Source organism: Anopheles arabiensis, chromosome 3 (assembly GCF_016920715.1).
Source record: "Anopheles arabiensis isolate DONGOLA chromosome 3, AaraD3, whole genome shotgun sequence".
NCBI lineage: Eukaryota > Metazoa > Arthropoda > Insecta > Diptera > Culicidae > Anopheles > Anopheles arabiensis.
Genome location: NC_053518.1, coordinates 87,450,928 through 87,465,235, shown reverse-complemented (window position 1 = coordinate 87,465,235; position 14,308 = coordinate 87,450,928). Strand labels below are relative to the sequence as shown.

General features: G+C 41.3%; 1 protein-coding gene across 6 annotated transcripts in view; it reads left to right on the top strand.

Moving 5' to 3' along the window:
* The window catches only part of LOC120901623 (D-beta-hydroxybutyrate dehydrogenase, mitochondrial), a 43,145-nt gene extending 29,793 nt beyond the window's left edge, over positions 1–13,352 (top strand). For all 6 annotated transcript variants that reach the window (XM_040309706.1, XM_040309703.1, XM_040309704.1 and 3 more), the window contains exons 4-7: positions 8,601–8,804; positions 12,347–12,500; positions 12,593–12,951; positions 13,019–13,352. In XM_040309706.1, the coding sequence (XP_040165640.1) occupies positions 8,601–8,804; positions 12,347–12,500; positions 12,593–12,951; positions 13,019–13,177 (876 nt within the window). In that variant the 3' untranslated portion in view covers positions 13,178–13,352. The remainder of the gene's footprint in view (positions 1–8,600; positions 8,805–12,346; positions 12,501–12,592; positions 12,952–13,018) is intronic.
* The last annotated feature ends 956 nt before the right edge of the window (positions 13,353–14,308 follow it).

The following is a 14,308-nucleotide window of genomic DNA, read 5'->3' as shown; positions in this document are numbered from 1 at the left end:
GTTAGTTTAAACAAATTACGCTTATTTTTCCTGTACCTAACCTCCTCTATTCTCATCAAATTTTCAAATAAAGTTTCCCTGCTAATTTTGACATAATATTCTTCCTCTTGTTCACTTCGCATTGTTAATATGCCTGTAACCGTTCACACTAGATTCATTGCATTTACATATCGATGGTGCGTTCATAATGGAAAGTGCCGTAAAACATGAATGATAAGCAGTTCTGGCAGGCAACACTGAAGCCCACAACCACCCGAGGGCAGCTGACAACAGAGTGTTCAACAGAAAGAAAACAAAAGGAATGATTTTCCATCCTCGTACTCCCACGTGCTCGCAAGCGCTCCGAAAACTAAGAAACCCACCCTTGTTCCGGCCTCATACCAACCGAACAGCACCGAATGTCCCAGCAGTGTGGGTGTGAACACTGCCCGAAATGATTGGCAAATAGTGGTAGCCAGACTTTCGATCCATTTCAGACGACCGTGCGGAGCAAAAGGACAGAAAAGAGATCCTTTTTTTGGGGGGGCGGCCAGATGAAAAAAGGACGAAAAGTTTAAGCGAGACAACCGCTCTTCCATTGTCTGCATGCCGTCTGTATCGACCGATCCGCTGAATCATTGGGTGTCCTCTGCCGATTCGCTAAAAGCATGTCGCAATTAGTATCAGCGAAAAGGAAAGAGCCGTTTCTTTTTGTTCTAGCAATAGTTTCGCTTCCCACACTGTTTGGGAATTGCTCACTGCGCATCAAGCACGCGGTAGTTTGTTTCATATGCACATACATTGCTAAAGCGTGTCGAACGTGTCCCTAGATATGAGTCCAGGACGTGCGTTAGTTTCACACGTCGTAAAGTGTGCCCGTTGTATTGCACACAATCGCTGCACCATTTTGTTAAGCCAACAGACAACAAACAACAGCATTGGAGAAGGGCAACAGTGTAATGTATCGTACAGGCACAGCCGATTCTGCTTCCTTTTCCTGCTGTGCAGGTCGTACTCTGGTAGATTCTAAATCCCGGTCACATTCCATCACGCAGAGCGCAACATTCCCAACAAGGATCCTTTTCTTTCGTTCACCCCTCTCCTGCATGCTACGACACAGCAACCCACACGCTTTGCGAGCAAAACTTTGATTTTTCATTCCCTGAGAACAGAGGGAGAAAGATAGAGAGCGTGGGAAATCTGTGAATACTGATTGGCATCAGGCCGCCTGTACCATCTTACCCCGTGTGTTTGCTTTTCGCCTACTTGCGAAACCCTTGCTCGTCTCGAAAGCTCCGCTTCAGGCCGCATTGGCAAACAGCAACCGCCCCGCGGCGTAGGATGTTCGCAGATATTAAAATTGAGCCATCTTGTCGATCAGTTTTGTGACCCCGCAAGGGAAAAGTTTTCTCGCTACTCGCTTGCATTAAGCATTTTGGCTAGAATTTACCAATAACAAGAACAAATAGAACAACAACGGGACATGGGTTACCATCGATGGTAAGGTTACTATCGCACGCTAGCCAACAGCCACCAACCATCGTGTTGTACTGGGGATGACTCACCGATTTTCTACTCCGTTTTTGTTTTCTTTTTCGGAGGACTCACTCTCATTGTCATTCATTGATGCGACTCGACTCGCGTTGTTTTTCCCACGGACGCGCACAACTTTTCATTCATTCATTCGCTGGCCGCAACGACGCCACGGTATAAGAACAAGAAGCACCAAAGAAGCGCTAGAACCTACCATTTCGAGCGTTTGCTCCAGGGACGGACCGATAGTTATGCCAGCCGGCCAGTGGTGTGATTTTTATTCAATGAAATAGTGATGCCTGCCTCGAGCGAGGCTTCTGGCACAAAAATGAGCCCAACTGTTGGGGGGGAAAGGGGAACGATAGAAGGATCTGGGATACTGGGGTAGGCGGAAGTCTGCTAAACCCACGTACGAAATCCGGTCTTCCGGGGTCCGGATATGAATGCTAGACAGGGACTCAAGACGTCAAGAACCGAGCCACTAACGTCTCTTTCTCTCTCTCTCTCCCTCTCTCTATCTTGTAGAGTGATAAGACAGGGTTTTGTTATAATCCTACGTGACGCCATTTGTTGCGGTAGTGGTGGGGCGAACTTCCGCGTCCGCGTGATCCGGTATCACCGGAAAGATGGCGTCTGTTACCACACGCAATCTCATCGAAATCTTTCTCGAGCCGCTCGGTACACGGTACATCTCACTTTCAACCCTCTGTCCCCACCTCCATCCCCCCCCTCCCCCTTGTGAACGCACATGGCGTGAGCAGACAAGAATCATTGCAAGGCAAAGTCCAAAGATGTCCAATGCACAGTGGGTACCATAGGGCAAACTTAAGGAAAAAATTTGTGTATTCCATTCTTCTAACGCAATGGTCCAACTTGTGCCCAAAAATCTGCGACCGACTATTACTTCAAACTTTACTCAGACCCCTTGTTCCACTCTGTTTGGGTTTATTTGGAGTTTGGAGTTTGGAGTAAGGTCATTTTTGTTTTTGCTTAGTCTTTTTACTCTTATCATAATCTCAATCACCGTCTTTTCTCTTGTTTCATTCGACGGGCTCTAAGAGAAGTAATGTTAGATAAGGTTCTGATCAGAATAAATGTCCTTCTATCTTTTTCTACCCAATCCAACTTCTTTTTTCTCTTTCCTTACAGGGAGAAAACAGTTATGCAAACATACAGAAAAATGCTATTTAAACTATGATAAAAAGAAATAGAAGAAAGTAAACTACAAGAAAAAGCAATCGCCGCAGACAAAGCAGAGAATAGAAGAGGACAACATAAAAGTAAATAGTGAAAATAGAAGAGAATAGAACTGAGAAGAAAAGGAGACAGAACGAGAAAAGAAAGTAAGGAAAAAAAAGAACATAAAAAATAGAAGAAGAAGAAGAAGAAGAAGAAGAAGAAGAAGAAGAAGAAGAAGAAGAAGAAGAAGAAGAAGAAGAAGAAGAAGAAGAAGAAGAAGAAGAAGAAGAAGAAGAAGAAGAAGAAGAAGAAGAAGAAGAAGAAGAAGAAGAAGAAGAAGAAGAAGAAGAAGAAGAAGAAGAAGAAGAAGAAGAAGAAGAAGAAGAAGAAGATAAGGAAGAAAAGAATAAAATAAAAAAGGCAAAGTGACAGAAACACAGCACGTTTGCAAGTTTTACCATATGTTGTAGATTTTTGAACTTTTGCTCGAATTTACCCATAGTGAAATGTTGTGACATTCCAATAGACAACCAACAGTCACTTCTAAAGAGAGATAAAAATAAAGACACACACACACGTACACACACACACACACACCAAAAAAAAGAAGACATGATCAAAGGGAAGCATCAAACGAAAGGATACACTGAAGGACGTACTGAGATCAAGGAACAGCAAGAGAAAGAAAGAACGCTAAAATTGATTTGCCTGTTTCCACGATTATACTCGATGGCTCTTTCTCTCTTTTTCTCTCTCTCTCTCTCTCTCTCGCTATATGTGAGTGTGCGTTATTTTTATTGCACATCTCAATACAGTGCGAAATAAAAATGAACTCAACTACGGGGGAAGGGAGGGAGCGCTGGGTGGGACGGGAGTTCTAGGAGCAGCAAAGAAAATTCGTTTTCATTCGAAGAAGACAAGAGCGGCGGCTGCGAAGAAAGGCAGAACTAAAACGCGCGTATCATAAAACGCAATGTGGGAAGATTTGTGTAATGGCTTTCTGGTCGATGAAGCGCCTGAATGTATGTGACGCATTCGCTGTGCAGAAGGCAAGCATGGTCGCCCGTTGTCGTCGAGGTTCTAAAGTTTGTTCGTGTTGGCGTTTTTGTTTTATTTTTATTTTTATTCCCTTTTCGATCCTCGTGAAAACACGGTTCTCTATGATTCATCTTCAGCATCCATCGACTACATCGACTTCTTTCGAGCGTTGGCGTGAGAAAACTGTGTTTGCTGCACATCCTGAGCTGAGTCGCGCTGAGGATGAGTCAAACAGGAGGCCACGACAGCACACGCATACAGATGCTTGCAATTCATTTCAAACTACAGCACACGGATATTAATTTCGTCACTTCAATAGTATGATTCATTTTGCTCAAGAAAGTACCGGTGCTTCGAGAAAGGTGACCTTTTGCGTTTTTTGTTTGCCTCCCAAGACGAATCTGTCGTCAGAATCATCTTTTCCCTCTTGGGCGCAAGGATGGTTTTGCTCGAGCAGCACATGGAGACGCCCTTTCGTTCACTGCCATAGCCTTTTTTTCGGCTCTCTTTCTGCCTTCTCTCGGTTGGCAGCGCTTCAAACGTTCCCTCCAAGTATGGTGGGCTGCGAGAGTTGCATGAATTATGCTTCCACTTCTACCACCATTATCAAGGTTACGGAACATTGTGCCCATGATAATCACAATAAATTATCCTGCTTGCAAAAGGGTATCTATCGACGTAGTGTGTATGTGTGTGTGTGTTAGTCTGTGTCAATGTTTGCTAGCAGCCTCGTCTCGTTTGGCAAGAATTGACTCCAAAAGCGGCTATTATCAGACATATTGAATGGGCCGGTGGGCCGAGAGTCTTCATAGTTTTTTTTTTTGCGACGTAGATCTCAGCCGATCCGTATCGTCTCGTCTCGTGCTTTAATGCGACTCATTTCACTTAACCTTAACCGTGAATGATGCGAACCACTCAGGAGTCTGGTTCCTTTTTTTTTTTTGGGTGCGGAAAGTATTTTTAAAATCAGCAGTGAATTGTGCCTCATTTTTTTGCCTTGAAATCTACATCGCGAATAACAGCTTTTTACACTATATTTAGCATCAAGGCCGGCGACATTCACGACATGACTGGCCGCGCTAACGAATCGTAAAAAACGAATTCAGAGCACACGACAAAAGCAAAGTCAATGATCTTTATGTGTTCTATAAATCAAAGGATGATTTAAAAAATACTGCAGAAGGAAGTATCACGGCCACAACTTTAATTGAATCTGAAACGGAGTTGTTCTCGAACGTATTCATGTAGAGCTGCGATCTTTTATCTGATGATATAGTTAAGCACAATTTGTTCATTTATTGTCTTGATTACCTTGTTGCCATTAGTTCACTTAAAAGTTGACATACATAGTGTATAGTGTATGTCGTTGGAAGAATCTCTGAGTGAATCTATGGCATTAAATATGTAAAAAGCTATAATAAAATATTAAGAAGAACGTTATGAAGCAAAACTTCACATTTTTGATCATTAGTAAGGGTTTGATTTGGTTTTTTAGGGAAAATATAAATAATACGCATATTCTTTCCTCACCACCGATAACCGTATCACTTGATATTGATTTAGTTGTCTGAATACTACAAAAAAGAACAGAAGGAACAGAGAGAATTGAGAGGATCAACAAAGCTCTCACCCATGCTACCTTTAGCTACCGAGGAAATGTCAATGTCGTGAATGTTACAATCCTTAAACTGTTAAACAGCTGATGGAAGAGAATTTATGCAACTGACGCTTCCAAAAAGAGCCAAAATATACTTTCCTGCTATGCGTTTTAGATTTTGAGAGTGATTTCTATCTAGAGATAACTTTCGTGATTGAGCCAGGGTTTGCTAAATAACTCTATCGACTCATCGCCTTTGTTGCATCGCATCGACTACAGCTGTGACGGTTTATTTAAACCCCGAAACCGTCCTAAGACCATCTGAAGCATTTTTATATATTTTTTTAACAAATAGTACACCCACCTGCAGCCATGTAGACAAGTACACTCAAACGCAAAGTTCGACATGTTTGCTGTACTGTATCGTAATGAGAAATTATTAGACATCGTCCTTCGAGACTGGCATGCGACCATGCAGCCACCACTCGTGGGCAATGGGCCGATCACTCGGCACAACATCAAATGCTTCAATTTGCACACTGCCACTGCCGATCCATTGCTCAGGGGAGGAGGAAAACGTTCTGTTTACTTTGGGCCTCCTCGCCAACGAAGCCACCCTAAACTAAACGATGTAAGCAAAATTTCTCCCGAAAGCAACAAAAAACCCTCCCAACAGGGGGGCATCACATCGTCAGAATTTGCTCAACTTTTGCAGCCAAATATCCGGCACACGCCGTCTGATCTTCATCGCTCATCGTCTCGCAACCGCTTGCGCTATGCTCTAGCTCGAGGGAAGGAAAATTTGCAAAAGATAATAATAGCATTGAATAAAATATGAAACACCGTCACCGTTGCCGTGCAACAGCGCACAAAGCACAAAGAGCGAATGTCTTTTGGCGTGTATAGCTTCCAGCGAGAAGCTCCTGCCCACCTCCCTGCCTTTGCATATGTCTCCGCAAAGCTTCATAAAGGCAGCACGTTCCCACCTTAAGGATCGCACTTTTGCTGTGTTTTGTTCCTCTCGGTGTCGGACTACTTAATCGGCATTTTGCGCGTTACAAAGTCAAAGTAGGAGGCAGATTTTTCGTATGCACGGCACAAAGCACTTGCCAATTATCTCTGCAGCGGATGTCGTTGCTGTATGTGTATGTGTGCGTAAGTGAACTGTTGGAGTAACATCAATGCGCTGTGGGCCGTTCTTTCGACGATGTAGACTACATAAATTAAATGGTAACATCAAACGACACCCATCGAATACTGCGAGATTTCCTATGCCATTTCTTCTGTTTATTTTTATACTTAATTGAGTTGTGCTGTAATTTTCTCAAAATTTAACAAAAATCTTAAAAATTATAAGTATGAAATTTGGCAAATCTGGTGCATTGCCGATTTTGCAAAATAGACTTTGATTCCTATCAATTGGTTTATTCGTTAGCTTTCATTTTTTTGGTTGATATCTTTATTTTGATATTATACGTGTCCCAAAATACATTTCCGAAAAGTTATACGTTTTATTTTCAATATAACAATGATTTTGTCTCTAATTATTTTCATTGGATTATATGGAATTGTCATTTTTTACGTGACTTTAAATTGACTCGATTGAATTGACTCTATACCTAGTTGGTTTAGTTTACTGGTAAAATCACAAGGCTTTTTAATAATTCACTTGATCGTTTTCACCTATATATCTCTTTATTGTCTGTTGTCTTACTTTCTTAGGTAATTTGTCTTATAATTCATTGTTTTGATGTCATTTATTTTGATTGGCTTATCTTTACACTTCTTTCGATATTCCTTTGACTTTTTTATATCTTTTCTTTTTCTTTTGTCTCGGTTCTTTATTTACTTTAGCTTTTAGTGTCTTTTTTTCCTTTTTTTTCTTTTCATTGTTAAATTGCTCAATGTTAACGTATCGATCAACTTTAATTGTTGGAATATTGCACCAACGGTATTCAACTACTTGTCATAAACGGGGGGTTAAAACGATCACAGGAGTAAAACACGAAGCTAAACGAAAGATAAGCATTAAAAAGAGCCGCAAGATAGGATAAAGCGTTTCGTTCCTACCAACAGTGGAAACTCGAAAGACTTTTTAAAACATTTTATTTTAATATCTCGTTTTTGGTAGTTGACTTTAGTTCCCAACATTAGTCTTTAATTTCAGGCTCTAGGGCGTTCCAATTATTTTAAATTTTTTAGGCTATTCATTCTAATTCATAGAGAACAATCCTAAATAGAGGGTAATTGAGCCAATAAGTTAGGCAAAAACAAATAAAGGCAACAAACCTAAAATCAAAATCAGTTACTAAATTTTCACCAATATTTAAAATTTTGACCCATGCTATCAATTGCGTTTTCCAACCGTACTGTGTTTGTTAATTATCGCCCTTCTCCGATGATTTACTCATACAAACAAGAACCTCACAAGCGAAAATGCAATAAAAACCACCAAATTTTTCATAGCTCAAACCCTGCCTCGCGACAAGAATTAACTAGCAAGTCATAAAATGTTTATCGTACCGCATTCAACTGACGTGTTTATTTTCACAAATGAGTAAATTCCAACCGAACCGAACGATTCTTCTGTAATAGGAGCTTCTTATGGGGAAAGAACTTTTTCTCCTTCTGCTTATAGGAAAACCTCGTTAACGGTACCATCTCGATGTGTATTGTGCGCAAGATAGCGAGAAGTGCTTTCATGGAATGAACCCGCCACAGTAGTCACAGTATGAAAGGATGCCTTTCAGTGACGGTGTCGCACGGTGTCTTTACGATTGATGAAGATAGATCGGTCTAAAAAGATCGGCACACACCTGTCCGCGTTTGCTTCTGTAGAGCGTTTTTTGCTTTTCCTATTAATTAAAAAAGAAACCAATTAGATCCAGATGCCACAGCAGCTTCTTGGTAGCTGGATGGATGTTTTTGACACCTCGAAACACTTGCTCACCTTTCACGTGATTTTCCAGCACGGCTCAGGTTCATCAACCCGATGACATTTATCGAATACCTCTCCAGATTGAAGTGTAAGAAGAAAAAAGCCCAACCCAAACCCATTTCTTGACCTTTCTTTGTGCTGTTCTGGCTCCCTTGCCTTTTCTTATCGACAATCAAGCACCCTCAAGGCGATTGCAATCGAACCTGGTATTAATTATTGCACCAAAGTGTAGCAAAACTAACGCAAAGTTTAAACAGGTTAAAGTCCTGCCAGCGGGAAATTGATATTGCTTTTAATTCTTACTTTCACCTCGGGTTAACCTTTCTCTCGTTGCAGATTTCCCCGCTCGGCAAGGCTGTGCTCATTACCGGCTGTGAGTCACCGCTGGCCCGTGCCCTTGCCAAATATCTGGACGACCTTGGCTTTACCGTGTTCGGCGCGTTCAAGAAGCTGCAGGACAACGACGATGCGACCGCACTGAAGGAGTCCTCCTCCGGGCGTCTCAAGCTGCTCCAGCTGAACGTGACCAGCGAGGTGGAGGTAAGTGCCGGTGGTGGAACGGATACTACTGCGAGAACCATTTTTGCGCTGCACTTTGCAAATGCACGTGTATAGGTCGTATTGCTGGGCGCTGCTGATTTGAATATGATAATGAAAGTCGCTTTCGAAAAGGGAGAATCCGAAAGCCCGGAGCGAATGATAACTGCTGTTTGGCGCGGTTCACTTGCTTTCCGTTTTCGCTAGAAGTGAAAAGTGCAGAGGAAAAGAAAAACGAACCCCGTGCTACCCGTGGCCTGTGGTGCTGGCAATGCAAATGAGTTTCATTTTCAAATGACGCTCCAATACGGACTGCTGGATGCTGAATGGTTTAAAATGTCAAAACATCGCTTTCTTACCCGCCCATCCGCCAATCTTCCGTCACGATCGTTTTGGAAAATGGAATTATGATAAATAAAGTTACATCGCTCGATCCGCCACATACACCTTGCAGCAACTCCGAAGCAGCGTTGTAAGCTACGGAAAAAGCAAATTACCGAAACCAAACCGAACCATTGGGTTTGGGGGGTGAACTTTCGTTTCCACCAAAAAAGGTCCCGGGTGTCTTCTCCCATTTCCCGCTTTTTACTTTTTTGTCACAAACCGTCCCTGATGAGATCAAAACCTTCCGAAAAACCACTTCCAACGAATCGACGTAACGAACTCGTTCGCCAGAAATTTGCTTTAAATTCCACCCCGACTTCCAGCTGACCGGATCTCACTGCTTTCAGCGTCCTGCTTATCATTCTGCGCTATTTCGATGTAGCATGTTCCGCGAAAATCCATCCCACTGACCCCGCTCGTTATCGTTTCCACACTGATTCTTACACTCGTGTCAAACGTCTTCCCTGGCTAGCTGACCTAGATCCAGCTCCGATTCGACCCTTTTTCGGATGCTCGATTCTCTCCTACTGCCGTAATCCAAACGCCAGCGAGTGGGTCATTTTTCAATTCCTCCACCACTGCCGTTTTAAAGTCCCCCGCCACACCAATAGAGGTCAAACAGGATGAAAGTTGCGTAGGTGAGGATGGTTTATACTCGAGCAATTTCAGTTTGTTTCCAATTAAATTATGATATATCCTTTCGAACGGAGGGATACCTTGTCTTCAGCGTTCAATCTTCGCCCTCCATCGTAGCTGTCCTAAGGGAGATAGAGCAAGGAATGATGTTATTGAAAGGAATCGGTAAGGAAAAGTCATCATCTAGCACATTTCCAACCCACACACTGGGCGAGCGTTGGAACATTGCTTTCATGCTCCAAGCAACCCGCAAACCGTAGCGGTATCCACCTTCGCTAGAGCGTGCTACAGCGCTTTGGGAAATATATCCTCTTTTAGTGTCCCTATTTTTCCTTTACAGCTTATGCAGTTTGTTTGAGTATCCATAAAGCATCCATTGCCGGTGCAGGGTTGCATTTTCTCACGGGCTTTTACCGCATTCCACACTGTTACCTAAATTCGTGTCACAAATGGTCACAACACCCACACTTGTTGACCGCATTGCCTTCGCGTTGCTTCCCCTTGGTTCAATGAAAAGTTGATATTTTTGTTGGATGCAACCGAGCCCGACAGCGTGGCGAGGAAGTGTATTTCTTCGAATTTCGGAAGCTGTCCAGCACAAGAACGTTTGACATTTGACGTTATGGAAATGTTTGCGTTTTTCACGGTCACACGGTGCTTGCATGGTGCCATTTTTCCTGGAAAGTGGCACACAGTACGAAATTATCAAATTTGAAAGCAATTTGTGAAAACAAATAAACGAACAATGCGCGTGGAGTCAGTGGACCGCAATTGGTTCGTTCAGATGCAATTAAGCATTAGATTGGGGTTACTTGCATGCAGATTGCTTTGTTATTAAGTGAATTAAGTACATATCAATACAACTTACTAGACATTTCTTATAGTTTTTCGTTCTTTTTCATGTTTCAAGTAATAACCGTACTACAGGAGATCCTCTATATAACACCCACTCGCGTTACGACGATCCGCAAATGCGACAATTTTGATTTTGACAGTTAAAAGTTGTCATTTAGCAGAATTTTAGGGATTGTTTTTAAATCCATCACTAATAATCGTTACATACTTATTCATCAAGATTCCCCAAAAATCCAATACTTTAATATTTACATGGTGCAAACGACTTTTAAACTAAAATTAGTTGAAATTAGTGAAGATACACGATAATTTAGATTTCGTCTCTTCATCTTCCATTATAAACTATATATTAACAGATAATCGACATACGACTGTTTTGACTTACACCTTGCTTTGAGACTTTCCTTCGGTTCTAAATACAGTTGTGTCTCCGGGGGTCTCCAGTTCTGCTGAAGCTACTTACAGAATTTTGCGATGGTACTGACAGGATTGCCACTTTTCTAAAGTATTTTGATGATTTTAGTCAATAAGAAACCCTGCACACTTCAACCTTGTTTAAATGTAACATACCGATTGAATTTTACCCAAAGGTTTTATGGATAAATTAATTAACTTTCTATAAAACATTATGTTTTATTCATCAAATAATACTTTTTTTATATCCTTGTAAACCTTGAATTCCTAAAAATTAAAAATAAAATGAAAATAGAGTGAACGAAATGGACGCTTGAATCAAATAAGGAAACATTAAATGATATCAAACAACTCGTAAACATTTTCTTACAAAACTCAGAGAAAATGAACAGAAATATAAATTATTATTATTATTATTATTATTATTATTATTATTATTATTATTATTATTATTATTATTATTATTATTATTATTATTATTATTATTATTATTATTATTATTATTATTATTATTATTATTATTATTATTATTATTATTATTATTATTATTATTATTATTATTATTATTATTATTATTATTATTATTATTATTATTATTATTATTATTATTATTATTATTATTATTATTATTATTATTATTATTATTATTATTATTATTATTATTATTATTATTATTATTATTATTATTATTATTATTATTATTATTATTATTATTATTATTATTATTATTATTATTATTATTATTATTATTATTATTATTCGGCAAAAGGAGTACGAAATTTTAACATTTCTTTCCATTAAACGCTATACAAATGCACACCAGCTTTTTACTAAAAATTTATTATTAACCTTTGCCTCAAAATTGTGTCCCACTGGTTTGCCGAACCCTGCCGGCCGCTGATATGGTTCATAACGCTCACGGCTCAAACTACGCGTCTTGTCGTCGCAAAACCGTTTGAACGGGCCAGGCCATCATTCCCGGTATGCATATTTTTGGCTGTTCAACTTCTCTTAATGGACCCGGGCGTCATACTCGGCTCGGCATGGGGCACAAGTTCCGGCGAACGGTTGTTTTGTTTCGTCCAAGGTGCATGTTTACCGTCCCGTCCTATTAGTGCCGATGGCTGCGCGATGGCAGTTGGTCGCATTTCTGGGAAGAAGCAAAACTTCCACTGCACCGACACGGGACCAAAAACAAAATCCCACTGCAATGCCTCCAATCATGCTCAATTGTTTTCCCTCCATTTGCCTGACAGATGCTGGAAGCCTCGCTGTACGTCGCCCAGCATCTACCCGCGGGCGAAACGGGCCTGTGGGCACTGGTACACTGCGATCTGTGGAATGCCCTCGGCGAGCTGGAGTGGGTTCCGTTCCCGGTGCTGCGAAAATCGTTCGACGTCAACGTGCTCGGTAAGTGATCCATCGTACGTGGTGTGGTGCGGATTCCCTACCAAATCAACCATCTTGCTTGCTCTTTTCGTGTGTTTTTTTTCCGGTTACAGGTGCCTCACGCTTGACACAGATCATGCTGCCGCTGATTCGCAGTGGTAAGGGAAGAATCGTGTTCCTCTCCTCGGCACTGGCCCACTTGCCTTCTCCGGTGCGCGGTGTGCTGTGTGCGACTCAGGCCGCCATCGAAGGATTGGCCGTGTGTCTGCGCAAGGAGCTGGCCAACCGTCAGGTCGGTGTGTCGATCGTTTGCGCCAGCGAGCTGACGGCGGGCGATGCTTGGCTGAACGATGAGGATATGCGCGAACAGGCCAAAACGATGTGGTCGCTGTTGAGCGACGAGCAGAAGAACACGTACGGTGAGGATTACTTCGAGCAGGCCATCCGTTCGCTGGAACCTTTCTGCTACGGGGTAAGCGGTCATTGCGTTGGATTTAACTTCTGTCGAAAATAAACGTTCTACATGTTCTCCCTACCAGGATGGAGACTTCCAGGCGACGGTTCGTTCGTTGTCCGACGCAATCGTGCGCACCTTTCCCGTATTTCGCTACACCCCACTAACGTTCAAGGAAAAGTTTCAAATCATCGCCGCGGAGTATATGCCCACCCTGCTGTACGAGATCTTTTACAAAGCTTAGCCACGGACGACTGTGCCATAAGTGTCGAAATGTGTGTCCCTTCGTTTTCATAGCGATTTGATGTTCTGTTTTAGGATATGTTGTAGTGTTGCTTAGTTAACTAGTAAACCTCTGTGTAATAAAGCAATATTGCTTTGGTTTTGATTAGAAAAATAGATGACACATACATGTTAAACATGTTGAGGTTTTGTTTCATTCTTAAAAGACAATTTTCATGCATCTTTACGAATTTATCTGCCAACCGCAAAAAAAAAACAAATGTAGCTATCCTGCGCTAAAATCCACAGAACAAAGTTTCCTATGCAACACATTCGTTACATCTTCGTGAAAGCTCTTTTACAATTTGATGTTGTGGAAGCTTCGACTTTATGGGAAAAGCTAAAAGCTCGATCGATCGTCGAATAAGCTCGAATGATTTCGGAAAAATCATTCATTTTTTTTCAACATTACAGCGAAGAATGTTATAATGCCTACGTTCCTTTTTAATGCAGGTTTTATACATTTGCATGACTATTTGAGTCGTATAGGGTATAACGAATAGAGTGAAAATCACTTTTTGTTATTAGCAAATCCCCCACCCCACCATACAGGGTTTTCAATGATATTATTGACGTGTTCAGCGAGTTGTTGATTCGTTCGGGCATATAATTGACACTTTCAGCGAGATATTGAATTGTTCGGAAGCAGGCGTTGACAAGTTCGGCGATACTATAGAGCTGTCACTTTCGTACCCCTTGGACTGCAGCTTGGATCATTCTCATCAGAAGGTAAACAAACGGTTTTCGGTAAAATATGATTGTTTTAACTAATTCATGAATTAAACAGCTTGGGGAATGATTATTAGCTACTTTCAGGACTTTTCAGAATGAAAAATTGAACCCTGCGGCACAGTGTGTAAACAAAACAAATGACAACACTACAGAATTGCTGAACTTGTCAACGCCCGCTTACGAACAATTCAATATCTCGCTGAAAGTGTCAATTATATGCCCGAACGAATCAACAACTCGCTGAACATGTCAGTAATATCATTGAAAACCCTGTATCTTTCTCTCTCTCTCTCACTTGCTCTCTCTCTCTCTCTCTCTCTCTCTCTCTCACTTGCTCTCTCTATCTCCATCTCCTTCTATC